Consider the following 23,198-nt stretch of genomic DNA (forward strand, 5'->3'; position numbering starts at 1 on the left):
ACCCCCTCCCCGCCAAGTTCTACCATGCTAGGCAAGCTTTCTGTCACTGAATTCTGCCTTCTACCACCAGGTGTTCTTGAAATTAGTACTTTTAGAATTTTTTTTTTTTTTTTTGGTGGTTCATGGGGCTTGAATATAGGGCTTGCACACTATCTCTGAGCTTCTTTTGCTCAAGGTTAGTGCTCTACCACTCAAGCCACAGCACCACTTCCCAAATTAGTACTTGTTACTGAGGATTTCAACAAAAACTAACTATACCAGTAATTTCTTTTCTTATATTGTTGGCAGAAGGCACAACCTTATCAAACCTTATCCTTATTTCCATGGACTCATGAGATCTTATTGGAAGAAAGCCATTAGATCTCCTATTTTCAGTGTGTACTCAGCACTAGGCTTTGACTTATACCAATTGATAGCAAATTAAGATGGGGGCCAGCAAGACTCCTTCTCACAAGGAAGGAATAAGAAGCACCAGCTACTGTCTGGGGTGACCTATATAACCTAGGGGGATTAGGAGGCAGAGACCCTGGTGTGGACATGGGGCCAGGGGCTTCATCATGTAAACTAGGATTTATGGCTGCTATCCAAATGGTAAATAAGGGTCCTGCAACTGCCCAGACTTGAAGGTCACTCTAAGGGGCTTTTGTTGCCTTACAGGCTGGTAGCTGCCCCAGAGAAGTGCCATCCCAAGGTAAAAGGGGTTGGAAGTTGATTACTGCCTTTACTACATGGGCCTATGCCTAGGAAGGGAGCATGCTAAGCCGTGGAAAAGGGAAGGAGTGGACTAAACTATAGAAAAGGGACTCATTTCGCTAACCAATGATATCTTCCTCAGCACTGACTCAGCCACCTACTTTTTTTAGGGTGCTTTCTCAACCAAACCTATAGATCTGTTAAAAATTAACAACTAGCCCAGTCTTTTTCACAGCAAATCTTACCATGTATTACAGTATTAATGAAACTGGGTTGTACTGGAGTATACAATTTACGGAACATTCAACAAAAGGGGTATCTTATACATCAATGGAAAAAATACCCTTCATTATTTGCAGGAAGGCCATTAAAATTCAGTAAGAATGTTTAATTCACAACCAAATAAAATATTAATCTCAAAGATCTCTCCTACAGTGAAAATTGCATGAAGTTCCTAGAAGCATCGGCTATACTACTGCCCCACTACTTACACAGCCCAGAACTTTTTTTCACCACTAAAACAATCTGGATCACAATTAAGATTTCTTGATGTTTTTCTGATTTCTTATAAGCACAGAACTAGGAGACTTAATTATGGCCAAGTATGGTCAAGTATTTCCAGACTACCAGAGCCAAATAAATGAAACAGTCAAGTCTCACAATGAGATTTCTTAAAGGCTTTCAAAATAGCCATACCACCACACTCTCTCATGCAGCTACAGGGTAGCTGGGACTTTCTCTTTAGGCCAAACCATTGTTTCATTTTTAAGGAACTAAATCTAATGTGTTGTTTTTTCTATTGTGGGGCCTGAACTCTGGGCCTGGGCGCTGTCCCTCAGCTCTTCAGCTCAAGGCTAGTGTTCTACCTCTTGAGCCACAGTGCCACTTCTGGCTTTTTCTGTTTATGTGGTGCTGAGGAATCAAACCCAGGGCCTCATGCATGCAAGGCAAGCACTCTACCACTGAGCTACCTTCCCAGCCCCTCACTATTTTTTAAATAAACAAGATTCTAAAGCCGGGCGCTGGTGGCTCACGCCTGTAATCCTAGCTACTCAGGAGGCTGAGATCTGAGGATCGCGGTTCAAAGCCAGCCCGGGCAGGAGAGACCATGAGACTCCTATCTCCAATAAACCACCAGAAAACCGGAAGTGGCGCTGTAGCTCAAGTGGTAGAGCGCTCGCCTTGAGCTGAAGAGCTGAGGGACAGCGCCCAGGCCCAGAGTTCAAGCCCCACAACCGACAAAAAAAAAAAAAAAAAAGATTCTACCCCAGCCCCAGCACTCATGGGCTCATGCCTATAATCCTAGCTACTAAGGAGGCTGAGAACTGAGGATCGCGGTTCAAAGCCAGCCCAGGCAGGAGAGACTGTGAGACTCCTATCTCCAATAAACCACCAGAAAAAAACTGGAAGTGGCGCTGTAGCTCAAGTGGTAGATCACTCGACTTGAGCTGAAGAGTTGAGGGACAGCGCCCAGGCCCAGAGTTCAAGCCCCACAACCAACAAAAAAAAAAAAAAAAAAGAAGTTCAAAGCCAACCCAAGCAGACAAATGAAAGAGAATCTTATTTCCAAAATAACAACAAAAAGCCAGAAGTGGAGAAAGTAAAGATGTGGCTCAAGTAGTAGAATGCCAGTCATAAGTGAAAAAGCCAAGTGAAAGAGCAAAGCAATGGGGCTGGGAAGGTGGCTCAGTGGTAGAGTGCTTGCCTTGCATGTATGAAGCCCTGGGTTCAATTCCTTAGCATCACATAAGCAGAAAAAGCTGGAAGTGGTGCTGTAGCTCAAGTGGAAGAGTCCTGAGCTGAAGAGGGACAGTGCCTAGGCCCAGAGTTCAGGACCCAAGACTAACAAAAAAAAAAAAAAGAGCAAAGCAAGTCCTGAACTCAATCCCTGGTATAAAAAACTCTATGGAACTTTGTAAGATAATTCATTACTGTTATCCTGGCTGCTTGGGAGATGGAGATTAGGGCTATGGTTTAAGACTATCCAAGACGAAAAAGTTGTTGAGAATCCCATCTCAACCAATAAAAGCTGGTTTGGGTGTTGTGTGTATATATGTCATCATAGCTATGAGAGGAAACTTAATTAACAGCATCAAGGTCTAGGCTGGCCCAGGGTATAAATGTGACTGACTAGTTTTAAAAACTAAAGCTCAAAGGACTGGAGACACAGTTCCAAGCAGTGGCTGCCTGAGTTCAAGCCCTATTACTTCAAAATATCAATAAGTAATGCTTATGCAGCTAGGCATATAGCTCATACCTGTAACCCTTCTTTAAGTAAAAGAAGATTGAGAGGATTCAAATTCAAGGCTAGTCCTGGCAAAAAGTTCACAAGACCTCACATCTCAAGGCTGAAAAAAGCTAGGTATAGTTGTGCACATCTGTCATCTTAGCTACATGGGAAATATAAATAGACAGTTTCCAGTTGAAGCTAGATGAGGCAAAAAGTGAGACACCCCCCCCCCAACTCAAAAACAACAAAAGCAAACAGGGTTGGGTTTGTGGCTGAAGTGGCAGAAAGCCTACTTAGCAAGCATAAAGCCCTGAGTTCAAACCCAAATACTACCCAAAATAAGCAGAGTTCTTAATTGACTTCATAAACAAATTCCATTTACATATTTCCTATTTCCTAAATACAAGCATAAGAAAGCATGAGAGAAATGATGCCACTTGTAAGCATACAAATTCAAGAAAATTTGAGTTTAAATGCAAGCTCAATACACTACTGGCTTTGAGGTTATATCCAGTGGTTGTATATATATCTCTACAAAAAAATTTCTATTTGCTACTCACTGACTACAACAAAGAGCAGCGACAGCAGACATCACAGCCAAAGAGTCAAAGTGTTGTCCCTATTGTGGTTCAGGAGACTTAAGATTCTCCTTTTTAAAATGATGAAATTATAGATGGGGCTCACATCTATAATCCTACTCTGGCGATGAGGTCTTGGTTTGAAGTCAACCTAGGCAGTTAAGTCTGTTAGACTCTTATCTCCAAATAATCACAGAAAAGACCAGAAGTGGCCAAGTGGCTCAAGTGGTAGAGCACTAGCCTTGAGCAAAAGAGGTCAGGGACAATGCCCAGGCCCAGAATTCAATCCCCAGACCTGGCAAAAACAACAACAACAATAACAACTGGCTTTTACCTTGTAGATTCTCTAGGGTTTTTTTTTAGACTGATACCAACTTTTAGATTCAAATCTTCAAAAAAGACCTAATATCCAACTGCTTCTACTCACAGTGAATGTGTCCTTAAAAGCTTTGCATGCGAGAAAAAAGAGATACAGAAGACACATCTATGTTCAAGGAATTAAAACAAAATGGTAAATTTAATGCAATAATAACAATAATCTGAGGATAAATAAATCCACAACAGACTCTAGTTTGTATTTTTTTCCTTTCGTTGCAGAGAGAATGGTTTTCTGAAAGCACATAGGACTGAAGATGTCAAAACAAAACTGAATGTCCAGGTGGAACAGGCCTGGTGCTCCCTGCTGCCCTCTTCACGCTCTTGGCCACCAAGGTGACATTCGCCTGTGCAACTCAGGATGGGTGTTAGTTTCAGGAGTAACTGGAGGGCTTGTTTCCTGAATCATCTTCTTGCGAGCCCATACTCTATGAAGGGGAAAGCAAAGAGTGTTTATGATTGCCTTTCTTAAGGGGTCTCCTACCCCCAAACAAGCACACTGGCTATTTATTCCCTGTTCTTCCCACAGGAAGGCACCCTGGGAACAAAACAGACAACCTGGAGCCAACTTGTGACCCCCTTGCACATTCCTAAGCACATGTCTAATGTTATTGACAACAAAAACCTCTTTCTTTCTCTCTTGATGCCAGTACCCAGGGTCTTATACTCTCACTTGGCTTTTTTGCCCAAAGCTGGCACTCTACAACTTGAGACACATCTCCACTTCTGACTTTGTGCTGGTTAACTGGAGATAAGTCTCTCAGATTTGTCTTCTTGGCTGGCTTCAAACTGTAATCTTCAAATCTTAGCCTCAGAGTAGCTAGGATTACAGGAATGGGCCACCAGTACCCAGCTGTAATTATGGTTTTTGTTGTTGTTGTTTTTTTGTTTTTTGTTTTTTAGTCATTTGTGGGGCTTGAAGTCAGAGCCTGGGCACTGTCCCAGAGTTCTCCAGCTCAAGGCAAGTGCTCTACCACTCGAGCCACAGCGCCACTTTCAGTGATTATGGTTTTTAAGACCAACCAATCAAATATTTAATAACCTAAAACTAAGTTCCTGTGCCTGAGGTTGGAGGAAGAAGACAACCACCCTCCTTTTCCACCTGATCATTTATCTCATGAAGGAACCCCATTCACCTTTTGCACAAACTGGGGGTTCACTGTGATCTCCTGGTCCATAGCCTTCAGCCGCTCGTCCAGCTCTATGCACTTTAGCATCTGCATGATATAACCCATGGTTAGCAAGTAGGTGTGGGTCAATCACATCCTCTGGAATCCCAACTGTTCTTAGACATGCCAGAGGTTCATAATTCCTAATCTGGAACCTCAGCACTAACAGGTTTTGGAGTCAGAACATTGTGGATTCAGTGTTACTTAAGTAGTGCTGTATACTGTCTAACACTCTAGAAGTCAGAGCAGCAGCACACATAGTCAAATACATCAACATCTTTTCCAATGAAACGGAAGCATATTGAAGCTAAGTGTGAAGACTATACAGCATTTCAGGCAATATTTTCCATCCATGATTGACCAAAACAATTTCTAGCTTCTAGTTTTTGTTTAATTGCAAGAAAGGAATTGTACGTGTTGCTTTTTAAGTTTCTGGATGTGACGTAAGTTCAATAATTTCTTTACTCAGAGATAAGAAACCCAAATGCCCAGATGCCACCTCACACCCAGAACACGGAGCAGCACTGTGGGCAGCCATCAGTGGCCTTTTCTGCTACCAACAGGACACTGGGGTGTCCTTCTCCTCCTCTTGCTGCCTGTCCCTATTCCTGACACAGAAGAGATGCTTCCTGACCTCCCTACCTGAACATCCATTGACACAAGGCCACATTGTAGCAGTTGAGCACAGACAGAATTGTACTAGAGCCTTCAAGTGTCTCTGGAATTAAAGTAGGCATTGGTGAGCCTGTTAAGAAATCTAACTTGCCATTTAGTATTACCTTACAATCCAGAAGAGTTTCAGCAACTCATTTTAAAAATGACTTCCTAAATAGTGTTCATTAAGTTGGGAACTGTATTAAACAACATTTTCAGTACAGCAACTAAGCCATCAATCAAAAATGCCCAAACCTGGCAACACATTTACCTCCTGATCGATGTTATGAAGCATGGCTGGGTTATTATATTTTTCAGGATTATCATGAAAACTGACCATACCATCCTTCTGATTAATACTTGCAAAAATTTCACCATCTTCTATCTACAAAGAAAGAAATCAAGAAAGAATTGCAGACATGAGCACCATGTGGATTTAGTCATTAGATATAACCAGGAAAAGCACAGAAGGCAATACATAAGTAAACTTGGGTAAATATTTTATTATCAGCAGCACTAGGATTTGAACTCAAGGCTTCTGGAAAGGGTCTCAATTTTTCCAGGACCAGACTAGGACTGTGATCCTTCTACCTACAAATCCTATACAGCTGAGACCACAGAAGCATGGGATTGTGGGAACACACCATTATGCAGGCTTAATTAACCACTATAAGGTGAACAATTTGTGTCATTCCAAATACATCCTTTATATTTACTCCTCATTCATTTGTCCCCCTAGCCCCTGAAATCACCAATCTGCCTTCTCTCTATGAATCTGCCTATACTAGGTATTTTCCATACATGGCCCATACATTATCCAGTCTTTTCTGGCTGCACCACTTAGCATAACACTGTGGAAGTAACATTATTTTTTTCTTTTTTAGAGCAAAAGATCAAACCCAGGACCTCATACATGCTAGGTAAGTGTTATGCAACTGACTACACCCCAGCTCTGCCCTTCTTTTTGGAGACAGTCTTTCTATGTAGTTCACACTGACCTTGAACTCACAATGTTCCCGCCTCAGCCTCTCCAGTTGTTGAGAATACAGGTATGAGCCACAACACCCAGCACCTGTCCTTACATATTTTTTTTTTTTTTGAGGAGGGGGGGCAGTCTGGTCCTGAGCTCTGGGCCTGGGCACTGTCCCTGAGCTCTTTAGCTCAAGGCCAGCACTGTATCACTTGAGCCATGGTACCACTTCTGGTTTTCTGGTGGTTAATTGGAGATAAGAGTTTCACGGACTTTCCTGCCCCAGCTGGCTTTGCAATACAATCCGCAGATCTCAGCCTCCTGAGTAGCTAGGATTACAGGCATGAGTCACTGGTGCCCAGCTCTTTTTTTTTTTTTTTTAATCATGCCAATTCCGGGGCTTGAACTCAGAGCCTGGGCACTGTCCCTTAGCTTTTTCATTCAAGGCTGGCACTCTACCATTTGAGCCACAACTCCACTTTCAGCTTTTTGATGGTTAATTGAAGATACAAGTCTCTCAGATTTGTCTGACCAGGCTATCTTCAAACTGTGATCCTCAAAGCTCAGCCTCCTGAGTAGTTAGACTTATAGGCATGAACCAATGGCACCTGGCTCTTTTTTTTTTTTTTTTTTTTTTTTTTTTGTCGGTCGTGGGGCTTGAACTCGGCCTGGGCGCTGTCCCTCAGCTCTTCAGCTCAAAGCAAGCGCTCTACCACTTGAGCTACAGCGCCACTTCCGGTTTTCTGGTGGTTTTATTGGAGATAGGAGTCTCACGGTCTCTCCTGCCCGGGCTGGCTTTGAACCGCGATCCTCAGATCTCAGCCTCCTGAGTAGCTAGGATTACAGGCGTGAGCCACCAGCGCCCGGCCTGGCTCTTTTTTTTTTAATGCTGATACTGGGGCTTAAACTCAGGACCTCAAACTCTAGCTTGGCTTTTTTGCTCACAGCTGGCACTGTACCACTTGAACCCATGTCTCCATGTCTAGTACTTTGCAGCTAAGAGTCTCTTGAATTTTTCTGCCTAGGCTACAATTCTCAGATCTCAGCCTCCTGAGTAAGACTTACAGTATAAGCTACCAGTGTCAAGTTTCCTGCCCTAGTATCTTTTTTTTTTTTTTTTTGGGGGGGGGGGAGGGTTCCGGTCATAGGGCCTGAACTCTGGGCCTGGGTGCTGTCCCTCAGCTCTTCAAATCAAGGATAGCACTCTACCACTTGAGCCACAGCGCCACTTCCGGCTTTTTTCTTTTTGCTTACGTGGTGCTGAGGAATCAAACCCAGGGCCTCAGGCATGCAAGGCAAGCACTCTACCACTGAGCTACCTTCCCAGCCTCTGCCCTTGTATCTTTAATCAGCCATTACACTGAGACATAATTTATACTGCAGATGCTATTTTAAAAAGAGAAGACCTAGCCAGGCACGGGTAGCTCAAACCTGTAATCCTAGCTACCCAGGAGGCTGAGATCTGAGGATTGCGGTTCAAACCTAGCCCTGGGCAGGAAAATCTGTGAGACTCAGCTCCAATAAACTACTCTGAAAAAGCTAGAAGCAGAGCTATGGCTCAAGTAGTAGAGAGTCTTGAGCACAAAGAGACTCAGGAACAGCACCCAGGCCCTGAGTTCAAGCCCCAGGATGCGGGGGGGGGGGGGGGGTGATAGTGAAAACCTAACATATGATTTTTGTTTGTTTTTGTGCTGGTCCTGGGCCTCAAGCTCAGGACCTGGGTGCTGTCCCTGAGCTTTTTTTTTTTTTTTTGTCAGTCGTGGGGCTTGAACTCTGGGCCTGGGTGCTGATCCTTCAGCTCAAGGTGAGTACTCTACCACTTGAGTCACAGCGCCACTTCCAGTTTTCTAGTGGTTTATTGGAGATAGGAGTCTCACAGGCTTTCCTGCCTGGGCTGGCTTTGAACCCCGATCCTCAGATCTCAGCCTCCTGAGTAGCTAAGATTACATGCATGAGCCACTGACGCCCGGCAGTGAGCTTCCCCCCCACTCTTTTTTTCAGCTCCACCTCCAGCTTCTTGATGGTTAGAGATAAGCGTCTCACACTTTCCTCCTAGGCTGGCTTTGAACCATGATTGTCCAATCTCAACTCTCCTGAGAAGCTAGGATTACAGGTATGACTCACCAAGAGCCTGGCAGTACCATACTTCTTAAGCAGGATACTAACCATATGAGGTTTTATCTTGGCACTAGTATGTCACTGCCTTATTGTGTGCCATCACAGACCGCTATCAGTAAGGGACCTGAGTCATAATATGTCAATAATGTTAGAAACACAACATCTTTTGGCAAGACTATGATGCCACAGGGGATCCTGTGAGCCCACCACAGACCAAAACAGATTATTTTATGCCTTCTGTATATCTGAAACAATTCATGGGTATCTTAAAGTTCAAAAAAATTCTAAGCATTAAAATATGTAAAAACAACCAAGAGGATACAATCATGCTATATATAATACAAGTACATTAATGTTATGATTCCATAGTGTGTGTGTGTGTGTGTGTGTGTGTGTGTGTGTGTGTGTGTGTCTGTGTGTGTGTCTGTGTGTCTGTGTGTACGTACATGTAAGTAAGTCCTATGGCTTGAACTTAGGGCCTCAGCAGCAATTCTGAACTGTTTTGCTCAAGGCTAACACTCTACCACTTGGACCAAAGCTCCACTTCCGGATTTTTTAATGTTAATTGGAGATAATAGTCTCAGTACTTTCTTTTCCAGCTCAGCTCACATCAAACCACAATCCCCAGATCTTAGCCTCCAAAGAAACTAGCATTACAGGCATGAGCCACCAAGCACTCACCCTCTATCTTTGATCATTTAATGGTCAGCACTATTGGAGGTAGAACTTGTAGGAGGATAAGGCCTCATAGGAGGTTCTTGAGGGTGTGCCTTAAAGGGGACTGTAGAACTTCAGCCCCCTTCTCTTGGCTCTGGTTTAGATGTGACTGCTTACTTCTGCACAAACTCCTGGTATAATGTGGTGTCAAACCAATGGAGCTGCCTGATACTGGACTTGAACTTCCAAAGCTGTAAACAAAATAAACCTTTTCTTTTCTTTCTTTTATGGTCAGTCACGGGGCTTGAACTCAAGGCCTGGGCACTATCCATGAGCTCTTTTGCTCAAGGCTAGTGCTCTACCACTTGAGCCACAGCACCACTTCCAGTTTTCTGGTTAACTAGAGATAAGGGTCTGATGGGGACTTTTCTACTCAGGCTGACTCTTAACTGTGATCCTCAAATCCCAGCCTTCTGAGTAGCTAGAATTACAGGCATAAACCACCAGCACCCAGCTTAACATTTTCTTTTTAAAAAGGCATTTCCTTGCAGTAATACAAAGAAAATAGAAAAAAAAAGCTGTTATACAACCATGACTGGGAAATCCTACAGAGTATAGAGGAATTAACCAAATCTAATAGTAATTGACTTTGTAGTTCCCACTTTTTTGGTTGGTACTGGGGTTTGAATTCAAGGCCTCCTACCACTTAAAAACACACCCAACCAACCCCTTTTGTGTTTTAGTTTATTTCTGGATAGGGTCTCATGTTTTTGCCAGCCTTGAACCATAGCCTTCCTGCCTCCATCTCCTGAACAGCTAGGATTATAGGCATAGGCCATTACATGCAGGGCCATTACTGTTAAAAGGATACAAATCTACTAGTTAAGATTTTTAAATGAAAAAACACGTACCATGTGTAGAACATATTTTTCTGCCTCTTGAGGTCCAGATAACTGCACACGACTTGCCATATCTTGTAACGATAGTGTTAAGAAGGTCTGAAAACAGAAGTAAATTAATCATAGGTTGAAATAACAGAAGAAAAAATGTGTAGTTTTGGGGGCTGGGAATGTGGCTTAGTGGCAGAATGCTTGCCTAGCATGCATAAAACCCTGGGTTTGGTTCCTCAGTACCACAAACAGATAAAGCCAGAAATGGCACTGGGGCTCAAATGGTTAAGAGTCCTAGCCTTGAACAAAAGCTCAGGAACAGTACCCAAGCCTTGAATTCAAGCCCAAGGACTGGCCAAAAAAAAAAGTTTTTTCCATTGTGAAAACAACTTGAAACTGATGAGCCTAATAGTTATAGCCCAAAAAAATCCTATGTTGGATAATGACAAAGGCTTAATTTTATATATATAAATAAAACAAGTAAGGCCGGGCACTGGTGGCTCACGCCTGTAATCCTAGCTACTCAGGAGTAGGCTGGGATCTGAGGATCACAGTTCAAAGCCAGCCCGGGCAGGAAAGTCAGTGAGACTCTTATCTCCAATAAACCACTAGAAAACCGGAGGTGGTATTGTGGCTCAAGCGGTAGAGTGCTTTCCTTGAGCTGAAGAGCTGAGGGATAGCGCCCAAGCCCCACAACTGGCCAAAAAAACAATACAAAAAAAAAAAAAGTAAGAAAAAAGCCAAAGTCTTAAAAGCCATTAAAAAAACTAATAAAAACTAATAAAAACTACAAACTTGAAAAAAAATTAAAAGGGCTTGACAACATGTGAATAAATGCTCATCACAATTACCATTAGAAAAATATAGAGTAAGGCTATACCAAGATACTATTTTATCAGTTTGCTGAGGCCCCTAAAGGTTTGATAACAATGGCACACTGCACCAGTGAAGGTGTGAGGAGCCAGGCCCCCAGTGCAAGCTGGCAGGATTGGACACAGATGCAACTCTAGGAAGATGAGCCAGCAGCACCCTTAGTCTAGTAACACACAGGTCACCTGACCTTAAAATGGGTCCTACACGTAATTTCCTCTTTCTGTAAAACAATAGTGTTTACTATAATGAAAGACCAGAAACTTCCTCTGGGTTCACAGAGGATTATGCTTAAGCACATCCACACAGATGGAGTACTACACAGTTGTTAAAAAAAAAATGTTAAGGACATTTTTTATGAACTAAAAAGGAAGAATCCAATATATGTACATTATTAAAAAGGGGGAAGTTGCTTAATAGTACATGTGGCATGCTAACAGCTGAGTAAATGAAGAAGACTGCATATGTGCGTGTGCACATGTACATGTATGTGCCCATGTATATTCATGTCCACATGGACTTTCTCTAGAAAGCACTTGTTAGAAATGCTGGATTTTTTATGAGGAAAGACTATAGATGGCTGGGGTACAGAGACAGAACAGAGATCTTTATATCTTTTGAATTTTGTATTATAAATGTATTATCTATTAAATAAAGTAGAAAAAAATCACATTCTCCTTCAAATTCAAAGTTCTTTTTTTCTTTTTCCTTTTTTTTGGTGCAGGTCCTGAGGCTTGAACTCAGAGCCTTGAACACTCACTTGGCTCTTATACTCACTGCTAACATTCTGCTACTGGAGCCACAGTTCCAACTTCTGCTGGTTAATTGGATCTGAGTCTCAAATTTATCTGCCTGAGCTGGCTTTAAACAGTGATCCTCAGATCTCAGCCTCCTGAATAGCTAGAATCATAGGTGTCAGCCACCAGTGCCCAGCTCAATGTCAAAACTTAAAAACAAAACAAAACAAACAAACAAAAAACCCAGGAGAGCCAGAGGATAAGGCTGCATGCTTATAAAGCACAAAGAAAGGCAATGTTTACCACTGTATTCTTGGGATTTGATGAAAATAACAATTTTAGGAACATATTAAATGGGCTCTTTTTTTTAGTGGAAGCTGGTAAAAATTATAACAATGGCATTTTCAGAGTTAGGCACATTGAAAAACTTTCCTCCCAGTATTGGGGATCAAACCCAAGGCCTCAGAGGCATAGCAGGCAAGCACTATATCGCTATACCCTCAGCCCTAAATTCTTGATAAGCCAATGATTTTTAAAATTTCAGTTTCAGGGCTGGGAAGGTGGCTCAGTAGTAGAGTGCTTGCCTTGTACGCATGAGGCCTGGGTTCAACTCCTCAATACCACATAAGCAGAAAAAGCCAGAAGTTGCGCTGTGGCTCAAGTGGTAGAGTGCTAGTCTTGAGCTGAAGAGCTGATCCAGGCCCAGAGTTCAGGCCCCACAACCAGCAAAAAAAAAAAAAAAAAACAAACTACTTCATAGTTTTGCTGGGCACCAGTGGCTCACACCTGTAAGTCCTAGCTACTCAGGAGGCTGAGATCTGAGGATCATGATTCAAAGCCAGCCCAGGCAGGAAAAGTGTGAAACTCTAATAAACCACCAGAAAATTGGAAGTGGCACTGTGGCTCAAGTGGTAGAGCACTAGCCTTGAGCTGAAGAGCTGAGAGCGCTCAGGCCCATAGTCAGATAGCTCAGTGACAGAGCCCCTGCCTCTAATGCCCAAAGCCGTGGGTTCAAGCCCCACTACTGCCAAGAAGTAGGGGAGTAGCACCCAAGCTAAGGAAATGATTACTAATTTAAATAAGTACCAAAGTAGTTTAACACTAAAGAAGATTCAAGAGCCTTCAAGATTTCAAGACTTTATAAAACGAGCATTTGCCTATCTCAGAATAAATAGGAACTTCTACTTGAATGTCTACCAAAAGAGGACTGACTGAACAAATCATGATCCCTCCACACAAGGGATTACTATGTAAGGTATCTATGACTCAGGTTCATGTCCACAGAAAGACATTCATAACATGTTGAATAAGAAAGCAGCAAGGTTGCCGGGTGCTGGTGGCTCACGCCTGTAATCCTAGCTACTCAGGAGGCTGAGATCTGAGGATCGCGGTTCAAAGCCAGCCTGGGCAGGAGAGACCATGAGACTCCTATCTCCAATAAACCACCAGAAAACCGGAAGTGGCGCTGTAGCTCAAGTGGTAGAGCACTCGCCTTGAGCTGAAGAGCTGAGGGACAGCGCCCAGGCCCAGAGTTCAAGCCCCACGACCGACCAAAAAAAAAAAAAAAGAAAGCAGCAAGGTAAATAAAGAGTAGCATGTAGAGGGCTGAGAATGTGGCTTAGTGGTAGAGTGCTTGCTTAGCAAGGATGAAGCCCTGGGTTTGATTCCTTAGTACCACATAAGCAGAAAAAGCCAGAAGTGGAGCTGTGGCTCAAGTGGTAGAGCACTAGCCTTGAACTGAGGAGCTACGGGACAATGCCCAGGCCCAGAGTTCAAGCCCCAGGACAGGCTAGATAGATAGATAGATAGATAGATAGATAGATAGATAGATAGATAGATAGATAGATAGATAGATAGATAGATAGATAGATAGATAGATAGATCATGTAGAGCACAGCCAATTACATGCAACTGAATTTCTACAAAAAAAAAAAAAAAACACAGAGACACAAAAATGTAGATAGACAGGGCTGAGAAGGTGGCTCAGTGTTAGAGTGCTTGCCTTGCATGCATGAGACCCTGGGTTCGATTCCTCAGCACCACATAAGCAGAAAAAGCCGGAAATGGTGCTGCAGCTCAAGTAGGTAGAGTGCTTGCCTTGAGCTGAAGAGCTGCAGTCTGAACAAGAGGCAGTATATGAAACCTTCATTTAAGGATTCTGGATACTTGATTTCAGCTAGCAATGCTACTGCATGTACTTCTAGCACTGACATTAATGCACAGTTTACAGGCCAAGATTATTTTGTTTTATTTTGGGTGCCAGTCCTGGGGCTTGAAATCAGGGCCTGGGCATTCTTCCTGAGCTACTGTGCTCAAGGCTAGCGCTCTACCACTTGAGCCACAGCTCCACTTCCAGGTGGTTTATTGGAAATAAGTCTCACAGACTTTCCTCCTCACGCTTCAAACCTCCATCCTCATATCTCAGCCTCCTGAGTAGGTAGGATTACAGGTATGAACCACTAATGACCAGCTCGGGCAAGGACTTTTTGAAAAACTTCAATTTTCTGATTTTCTAGTAAGAAAGAGGCTTTACTTTGGGAGAAAATCCTAGGCTCTGTTCTGCTTCTAATATTCTGACACCTAATGTATAGTGTAGAAGCCATCATCACAGATTCACATTTTAGACGTGCATTAGTGCAGCGTTCCTGCTTTCTATATTTTATGGTGGTCCTCCACTAGTGCCCTCCAGCAGTGCTCATAAGCCCAGTGTGCCACAATACACCATAAGTCAGTACATGAAGGATCCAGGACACGATGACTTTGTGAGTCGCTGCTCCAGCCCTGGACTGAACATCCTGTGGCCCTTCCTGTTTCTTGCTCTGAATTTTTCTATCTAGAGCAGAAAACTGTATTTTACTATACAGACATTTCAAGGTAAAAGCTACCAACTATCCCCAAGTGATGACCTGTGTCTGAGCTTCAAATAAGAGCTGACAACCATTGTAGCAATGCCTACACACACCAGATTGCATATGTTGGTCCTTTCAGTCTGAGGGTCAAGTTCGTTTTTTCCTGGCTGACAGGTCACATTTTTTAATCTTTCCTGAGTTGCTTTCTTACTCACTTTCTCCATTTTTCTCTTACAAATTAATGCTTTACAAATTCTCTGCTGATTTCCTTGGGAGTTAGAAAACTTTAAAGTTACTCTTCCCTGAGTATTCAGAGGAAATTCATCCCTATTCAGTGACACTCTTCCTCCTCCACAGCCCATGACCTTGAGTGGCCAAATCACCTGCACCTCTGCCTGACTCCTTTCCTAGTCCTTGCACTGCTAAGGGTATCACTACTTCCAACTGCTGGAGACAGTATTGCCACAAACAATGCCTGTTCTTCCTGAGCTTCCTGCAAACCCCCCTCCCCATTACAGATGTGGGTAGGGAGGATCACACCAGCTGTCACTTACTCAAGTCTCTGACCACACTTCTCACCAGAACAAAAGCAATGTGCTATTTGCTCAAGGTACTCTTATTCCAAAGCAATGTGCTTTTTGAATACATAGATGACTGTCTGCCTTCTTATACTTCTCTGTACATTTTCTTGCTTTTTGAGACTGGCCTCAAGTGATACTCCCACCTGAGTCTTCTGAGTAGATAGGCTAACACATATTTTCTATAATCAAAAAATATCAACTCTTTTATTTTTGTGCCAGTCCTGGAGCTTGAACTCAGGGCCTGGGCATAATCCCTGGGCTTTTTTGCTCAAGGCTAGTGCTCTACCACTTAAGCCACAGCTCTAATTCTGGCTTTTTGGTGATTAATTGAAGAAAACAGTCTAACTAATAGTCTTTCCTGCCTGGGCTGTCTTTGAACTGCAGATCCTCAGATCTCAACTTTCTGAGTAGCTAGGATTACAGGTGTGACCTACCGGCACCTAGAAAACATCAATTATTTTTAACTTGAAAATAAAAACTTAGAGCCAGCCACAGTAAAACATGCCTATAAACCCAGCACTCAAGAATATATAGCAGGAAGATCAAGTTCAAGGCCATTCTAGATAGTAAGACCCCTGTCTCAAAACAAAACAAAAAATGTTATGTAATTTCCTTACATTCTAGAACTGCATGTGACTTATACAACCTTGGCTTAAAGGTCATGTCAAAAGTCATATTATGTTTAAGTAAGATGTTCAAGAAGAGATCAGCACAGCCTAAGAAGTTCAAGGCCAATGGCCAATGATCACTAACACCCCTAGCTGCCCATATGGAACTGGTGACCCCTTCAGGGCTACTTTTTCTGCCTCCCAATGTAGCCGTATCTCCTACCTTGCTTCCTCTTCACCTGCTCCTCTTCTCAAATACCCTGCTCTAGCCCTGAAAAGACCAAAAGGTATCAATCAAACTCCTTCTAAGAACCCAGATGCAACAGAGTTCTCTCTTAGAATAGAAATCCTGCCACACTTATCTCTGGACCTGCTTCCTCTATGCTGAAAGGGAAAGAGAAGAAACCAGGCCCGTGGCAGTCAGGAGACACCATCCAAGGGCCATGCTTGCCTCACCTTTGTTAGCCTCTGAATATTCTTCTTATAGAGAGACGACAGGCACTGCTTCACCAGTCCCATGTTGTTATCGCGGGTGAAAGTTTCACTGTGCTTGTTCACCAGGTTTTGCAGTTCTGAGGGGTTATTGGTTGAATAAACTTGTGCTAATTCATGGTATGCATTACTGAGGGGCTAAAAGTTTGAAAATGAGGAAAAAATCAGAATAAAGCTTTAGAGGACTAAAACTTGGGTAAGAAAAAATGAACGTACAGTATTCTATTTTGAGCAAACATATTCCATGTTGTTCTTATCAAATTACAACTTATCCAAAGCAAATGCCTAGTTTTTAAGACAAAATATAGAAATTCACAATGGAGTAATCTACCAAGAAAACCTTATATTAAGCCGGGCTCTGGTGGCTCACGCCTGTAATCCTAGCTACTCAGGAGGCTGAGATCTGAGGATCGCAGTTCAAAGCCAGCCTGGGCAGGAGAGACCGTGAGACTCCTATCTCCAATAAACCACCAGAAAACTGGAAGTGGCGCTGTAGCTCAAGTGGTAGAGCGCTCGCCTTGAGCTGAAAAGCTGAGGGACAGCGCCCAGGCCCAGAGTTCAAGCCCCACGACCGACCAAAAAAAAAAAAAAAGAAAACCTTCTATTACCAATAACTGAAAAGCAGGTTGAAAGCCCACTGATTTTAGGGAAGATAAACGGTTTTTTCTCTATCAGTGTTTCTATGTTTTTCTATTGCTAAGACATACTAGGATTAAAGAAGGCAAAACTTGCATCATCCCCAGCTCTCCCTCTCTATCACATACCTCCAGCTGGGTGGAACAATCTAAAATTTCTAAACAATCTAAAATCTAAAATCATGAGTAAGTTATTGAGTCATGTGAGTGGAAACCCTGAACATGAAGACTTCATTTTATAAAACATGCCTTTTAAAAAAGGCCTGCTGAAGGGTCAGTAGAGGAACCCATGAGAGCTCTCCACAGTGCTGAGGCTGGCTGGCTGGCTGGATGTCCTAACCTATACTGCTTACCACTCTTCCATTGGAGTATCTTTACCTACCTTTCCCCTTGCCTGTAACCAGCCAGCCAGAGCCCTAAAAGCCACACAGGGCTCTCGGGCAAAGAACATTTAGCTGTCTTCAACGTGCCAGGATATAATCTCATCAGAAAGATTTTCCAGCTGGTATTGCTAAAACTTCTGAGTTTTGTTTTAGGGATAAGGGTAAAAATTATTATCAATGGGCTGAGAATGTGGCTTAGTGGTCGAGTGCTCACCTAGATGCATGAAGCCCTGGGTTTGATTCCTCAGTAAGCACCACATAAACAGAAAAAGCCAGCAGTGGTGCTGTGGCTCAAGTGGTAGAGTGCTAGCCTTGAGAAAAGATGCTCAGGGACAGTGCCCAGGCCCTGAGTTCAAGCACCAGGACTGGCAGAAAAAAACAACTTACTATGAAATGACTATAATCATAATCCTTTGCAAGTGTCAATTTTTTAAAAATTATAAATATGTATTTTCTTTTGTTGGTTGTGGGGCTTGAACTCTGGGCTTGGGCGATGTCCCTGAGCTCTTCAGCTGAGGGCAAGCACTCTACCACTTGAGCCACAGTGCCACTTCAGGTTTTCTGGTGGTTTATTGGAGAGAAGAGTCTCACAGAGTTTCCTGCCCAGGCTAGCTTGGAACCATGATCTTCAGATCTCAGACTCTTGAGTAGCTAGGATTACAGGCGTGAGCCACCAGTGCCTGGCTGAATATGTATTTTTCTTTTTTTTTTTTTGGTTCTGGTCATGGGGCCTGAACTCTGGGCCTGGGCACTGTCCCTCAACTCTTCAGCTCAAGGCTAGTGCTCTACCACTTGAGCCACAGTGCCACTTTTGGCTTTTTTCTTTTTGCTTATGTGGTGCTGAGGAATCGAACCCAGGGCCTCAGGCATGCAAGGCAAGCACTCTACCACTGAGCCACCTTTCCCAGCCCCTGAATATGTATTTTCTAAACCATAATTTATTTTAAAAATACTGCCCCAAAGCTAGGTTATCAGTGAGAACTAGAAAAAAAGTGTGTGAGATACAGGTATGGTCTTCATATGGGGGCTCTAGTAAGATGTCCTCCACATTTCAGAAGGTGGAGTTCAATACAATCAACACCACTTTTTTTTTTTTTTGTCGGTCGTGGGGCTTGAACTCTGGGCCTGGGCGTTGTCCCTCAGCTCTTCAGCTCAAGGCGAGCGCTCTACCACTTGAGCTACAGCGCCACTTCCGGTTTTCTGGTGGTTTATTGGAGATAGGAGTCTCACGGTCTTTCTTGCCCGGACTGGCTTTGAACCGCGATCCTCAGATCTCAGCCTCCTGAGTAGCTAGGATTACAGGCGTGAGCCACCAGCGCCCGGCCTCAACACCACTTTTTTTTCCCCAGCATTTTAGCTTAAATATTATGAAGAAAACAAAATTAGAAAAATCAATCCTTATAAAACAGCTTAAAGACCTTTATCATCTTCATACTCAGAGAAAAAGTTTGCAAAGAGCTTCTGAGAAACATTCTCAAAACATTCTCTGCAGCAGGTGAGCAGAGTGTATATGGACTAAAATGAAGTTAGGCACAGTTACTGAACTATCCTCTCCACAAGACAGTTAAGGGTCTGCTAGTCTGAAGCTGCTAGGAAAGCTAGATCACTATAAAATAAAATTATAGAGCTGTGTCATTAAAATTTCTTTATGTACATATCATTTAAGAAAATTAATTTTAATACTCACCTTAATAAATCTACCCACAATTTGAGATGTATATTTCGGTAGCTGTTGTACTTTGCCAAGTAATATCAAAGACACTAGAATATACTTTTTGTATGATTCCAACATGATATGACTGACGGCCATGGCAGGAGTAGTTATAGCCTGAACAAGAGAAGAATGTAGAGTGTGAAGAGACAGTATACTGCAGCAGAAAACAGCAAGTTAATGACTCATTATTACCACTCCTAGGACTTGAACTCAGTACCTGAGCACTGTCCCTGAGCTTTTTTGCTAAAGGCTAGTGCTTCAACCACTTGAGCCACAGCTCCACTTCCAACTTTTTGGTGGTTATTTGAAGATAAGAGTCTCACAGACTTTCCTGTCCAGGCCTACTTCAAAACTCAATCCTCAAATTTTAGCTTCCTAAAGAGATAAGACTACAGGTGTAAGCCACCAATGCCCAGCTCATTATTATTATTTATGTTTTTGCTGGTCCCTGAGCACCATTTTGGCTTTTCCTGAGTACTTTATGGGAGGTAACATTCTTATAAACTTCTGCCCAGGTTGACTTCAAACCACGATCCTCAGATACCAGCCTCATGAGTAGCTAGGATTACAGGCATTAGCCACCAGCACACAGCTCATTTTTTTTTAAGAAGTTTTTTTCATAGACAGAGTCCATAGACAGAGTCTAACCCAGACTAATCTTGAACTCAAGAACTACCTCAGATTTTTTATTTCTTTTATTTTTTTTTATTTTTATTTTTTTTGGTCGGTCGTGGGGCTTGAACTCTGGGCTTGGGTGCTGTCCCTCAGCTCTTCAGCTCAAGGCGAGCACTCTACCACTTGAGCCACAGTGCCACTTCCGGTTTTCTGGTGGTTTATTGGAGATAGGAGTCTCACGGTCTCTCTTGCCCGGGCTGGCTTTGAACCGCGATCCTCAGATCTCAGCCTCCTGAGTAGCTAGGATTACAGGTCTGAGCCACCAGCGCCCGGCTTCTTTTATTTTTTTGATAGGTCATAAGGCTTGAACTCTGGGCCTGGGCACTGTCCCTCAGCTCTTCAGCTCAAGGCTAGTGCACTACCACTTGAGCTACAGTGCCTTTTCCAGTTTTCTAGTGGTTAATTGCAGATAAGAATCTCACATGCTTTCCTACCCCAGCTGGCTTCAACCCACAATACTCAGATCTTAGCCTTCTTAGTAGCTAGGATTACAGGCATGAGCTACCAGCGCCCAGTCACTACCTCAGATTTCTGAGTGCTGAAATTATAAATACCCAGATTATTATAAATAGCTGTATTGAAATGCAATTCAAAGCATTAAAATTTAGATCATTAAAAGTATACGATTCAGGGGCTGGGAAGGTGGCTCAGTGGTAGAGCGCTTGCCTTGCATGCATGAGGCCCTGGGTTTGATTCTCCAGCACCACATAAGCAAAAAGAAAAAAGCCGGAAGTGGCACTGTGGCTCAAGTGGTAGAGCGCTAGCCTTGAGCCGAAGAGCTGAGGGACAGTGCCCAGGCCGAGTTCAGGCCCCACAACCGGACCCCCCCCCCAAAAAAAGTATACAATTCAGGGGTTGGGAAGGTGGCTCAGTGGTAGAATACCTGCCTCGCATGCATGAGGGTTTGATTCCTCAGCACCACATACAGAAAAAGCCAGAAGTGGCTCTGTAGTTGAAGTGGTAAAATACTAGCGTTGAGCTGAAGAGCTCAGGGACAGCGCCCAGGGGCAGAGTTCACAACCGACAAAAAAAAAAAGTATGTGCTTCAGTGGTTTCCAGTATATTCAAAACTATTACCACTAATTTCAGAGCACTTTCATCCCCTCAAAATGAAACCCTATTGATCAGTCCTTTCCTATTCTCGCCTCCTACAGCCAGGGTAATCATTACTCTACTCTTTATGTCTATGTAGTTAGATTAAATGACTCGTTATCTAGACATGTGTATAGATGGCATCAGATGAATAGTTCATAAGTTTTCAAATTCAAGGTTCACTCATACTAAGTATAGTAAGGGTCAGGGGCTGGGAAGGTGGCTCAGTGGTAGAGTGCTTGCCTCACATGCATGAGGCCCTGGGTTCGATTCCTCAGCACCACATAAGCAGAAAAGGCCAGATATGGTGCTATGGCTCAAGTAGTAGAGCACTAGCCTTGAGCTGAAGAGCTGAGGGACAATGCCCAGGCCCAGAGTTCAAGCGCCACAACCGACCAAAAAAAAAAAAAAGTAAGGGTCAGTACCTCATTTCTTTGTATGGTTGAATACAATTAAACTACCATTTGTTTATCCATTTCTTAGTTGATGAGCTTTCTGGGTTGTTTCTAACTTTGGCAATAATGAGAAATGCTTTATTACATGCTTTGGAAGCTGTTGTACTTTGCCAAGTAATATCAAATATCAAAGCCATGAGAATATATTTTTTGTATGATTCCAATATGCTCTTTTTCTGTTGGTTGTGGGGAGTGAACTCAGGGCCTGGGCGCTGTACCTGAGCTCTTTTGCTCAAGGCTAGTGCTCCACCATTTTGAGCCACAGTACCACTTCTCTGGCTGTTGTTTCAAATGTTATTCTAATAGATATGAACTGGTATCACACCATGATTTGAATTTTCATGTCCTTTTCCTGCTTAGGCGTATGTCTGGCATGGTCTGCCTATGTTAGGCTTCCCATATAGCTAGACCCTCCTCAGTGAAGAACAGGTCTCTAGAACTTCTCACTTCAGTCTGGCTTCAAATTATGACCCCAAGACTCTTAGCCTCCCACATAGCTAGAATAACAGTTGTTGAGTCACTGGCATTCAGCTTGGAATTACTCTTACAAATATAAAATACATCTGTCTCATTTTCTGGAATTTAGGTAATAAATCTCTAGCTGCATACATACTATTAAAATAAAGTTGCTAGAACTAGAGGTGTGGCTCAAGTGGTAAGATCTGCCAGCTGTTGGGGAAAAAAGAGCTGAGCAAGAGAGTGTGAAACTGAGTTCAAACCCAATAAACAATGCTTGCCATTAGGTTCAAATCAAGTTTTAGAATAAGAAGACACTACTGGGAAGGTGGCTCAGTGGTAGAGCACTTGCCTTGCATGCATGAGGCCCTGGGTTCAATTCCTCAGCACCACATAAGCAAAAAGAAAAAAGCTGGAAGTGGCGCTGTGGCTCAAGTAGTAGAGCGCTAGCCTTGAGCTGAAGAGCTGAGGGACAGCGCCCAGGCCCAGAGTTCAGGCCCCACAACCTGACCCAAAAAAGAGTAAGAAGACACTTCAGAAAATACTCAGTTCCATTTCTCCCCTATAGGCAAAAAAACCCAAAAAGGTCAAGAGATTTTGTAAACTTGACTAGTCTAATAGGGTCTAAATGGAGTCACTTCAATTTACATAATCAGAGCAACAAGTTCTGAGAAAATCTACCTCTCGAGCTAAAGAAGCACCATGCCCAATCCACTCTAGTTAGAAACCTAAGGGGAGCCCTCTAAGATCACATTACCTCAGGGAAATGTAGAAGGATTATTACCTGTTCATAAAAGTAGAGTGCTCTTTCAAAGTTCTTCAGCCCAGTATAGATCATCCCTCCATAATAATAGTAACATAAAAAGTGTTTTGCATCATAGGCTCCGTTCTCTTTACAAATATCCATCATGTCCACATCAAGATACGGAAGGGCAGGTTTAAAACATTTTGCCAGCAAACAAAGCTGTGAAAACATTTATGCCATATCGCTTTTTTTTCCAAATCATCATTTTAACTTTACTGTGGCAGGATTTAGCAGAAGAAAAATTCATAGATTCTATAAATTTCAAGGAAATGTTATTTTGGTTTACATTTTATTGATTAAAATAATCTAAATGTCAACACATAATTCTACTTATTTAGCCATTCAAAATGAAGCAGCGTTTATTTTAAAAATAATAACTGCCTAAATAAGGTGGCATATACCACAGATTAAAAAATAAATACAAGGGGCTGGGAATATGGCTTCATGGTAGAGTGCTTGCCTACCATGCATGAAACCCTGATTTCAATTCCTCAGTACTACATACACAGAAA

The 23,198-nt window shown here is 42.8% G+C and overlaps 1 protein-coding gene across 1 annotated transcript in view; it reads right to left on the minus strand.

Moving 5' to 3' along the window:
* Positions 1–3,990: 3,990 nt before the first annotated feature.
* Positions 3,991–23,198, minus strand: part of Cops3 (COP9 signalosome subunit 3) — a 35,354-nt gene continuing 16,146 nt past the window's right edge. Inside the window, exons 6-12 of the mRNA XM_070027543.1 lie at positions 22,666–22,845; positions 19,177–19,317; positions 16,436–16,609; positions 10,356–10,442; positions 5,971–6,084; positions 5,013–5,093; positions 3,991–4,304 (exon numbers count right to left, since the gene is read on the minus strand). Coding sequence (XP_069883644.1) covers positions 4,251–4,304; positions 5,013–5,093; positions 5,971–6,084; positions 10,356–10,442; positions 16,436–16,609; positions 19,177–19,317; positions 22,666–22,845 — 831 coding nt within the window. The 3' untranslated portion in view covers positions 3,991–4,250. The remainder of the gene's footprint in view (positions 4,305–5,012; positions 5,094–5,970; positions 6,085–10,355; positions 10,443–16,435; positions 16,610–19,176; positions 19,318–22,665; positions 22,846–23,198) is intronic.

Source organism: Dipodomys merriami, unplaced genomic scaffold (assembly GCF_024711535.1).
Source record: "Dipodomys merriami isolate MVZ:Mamm:240054 unplaced genomic scaffold, mDipMer1.0.p SCAF_19, whole genome shotgun sequence".
Lineage (NCBI taxonomy): Eukaryota > Metazoa > Chordata > Mammalia > Rodentia > Heteromyidae > Dipodomys > Dipodomys merriami.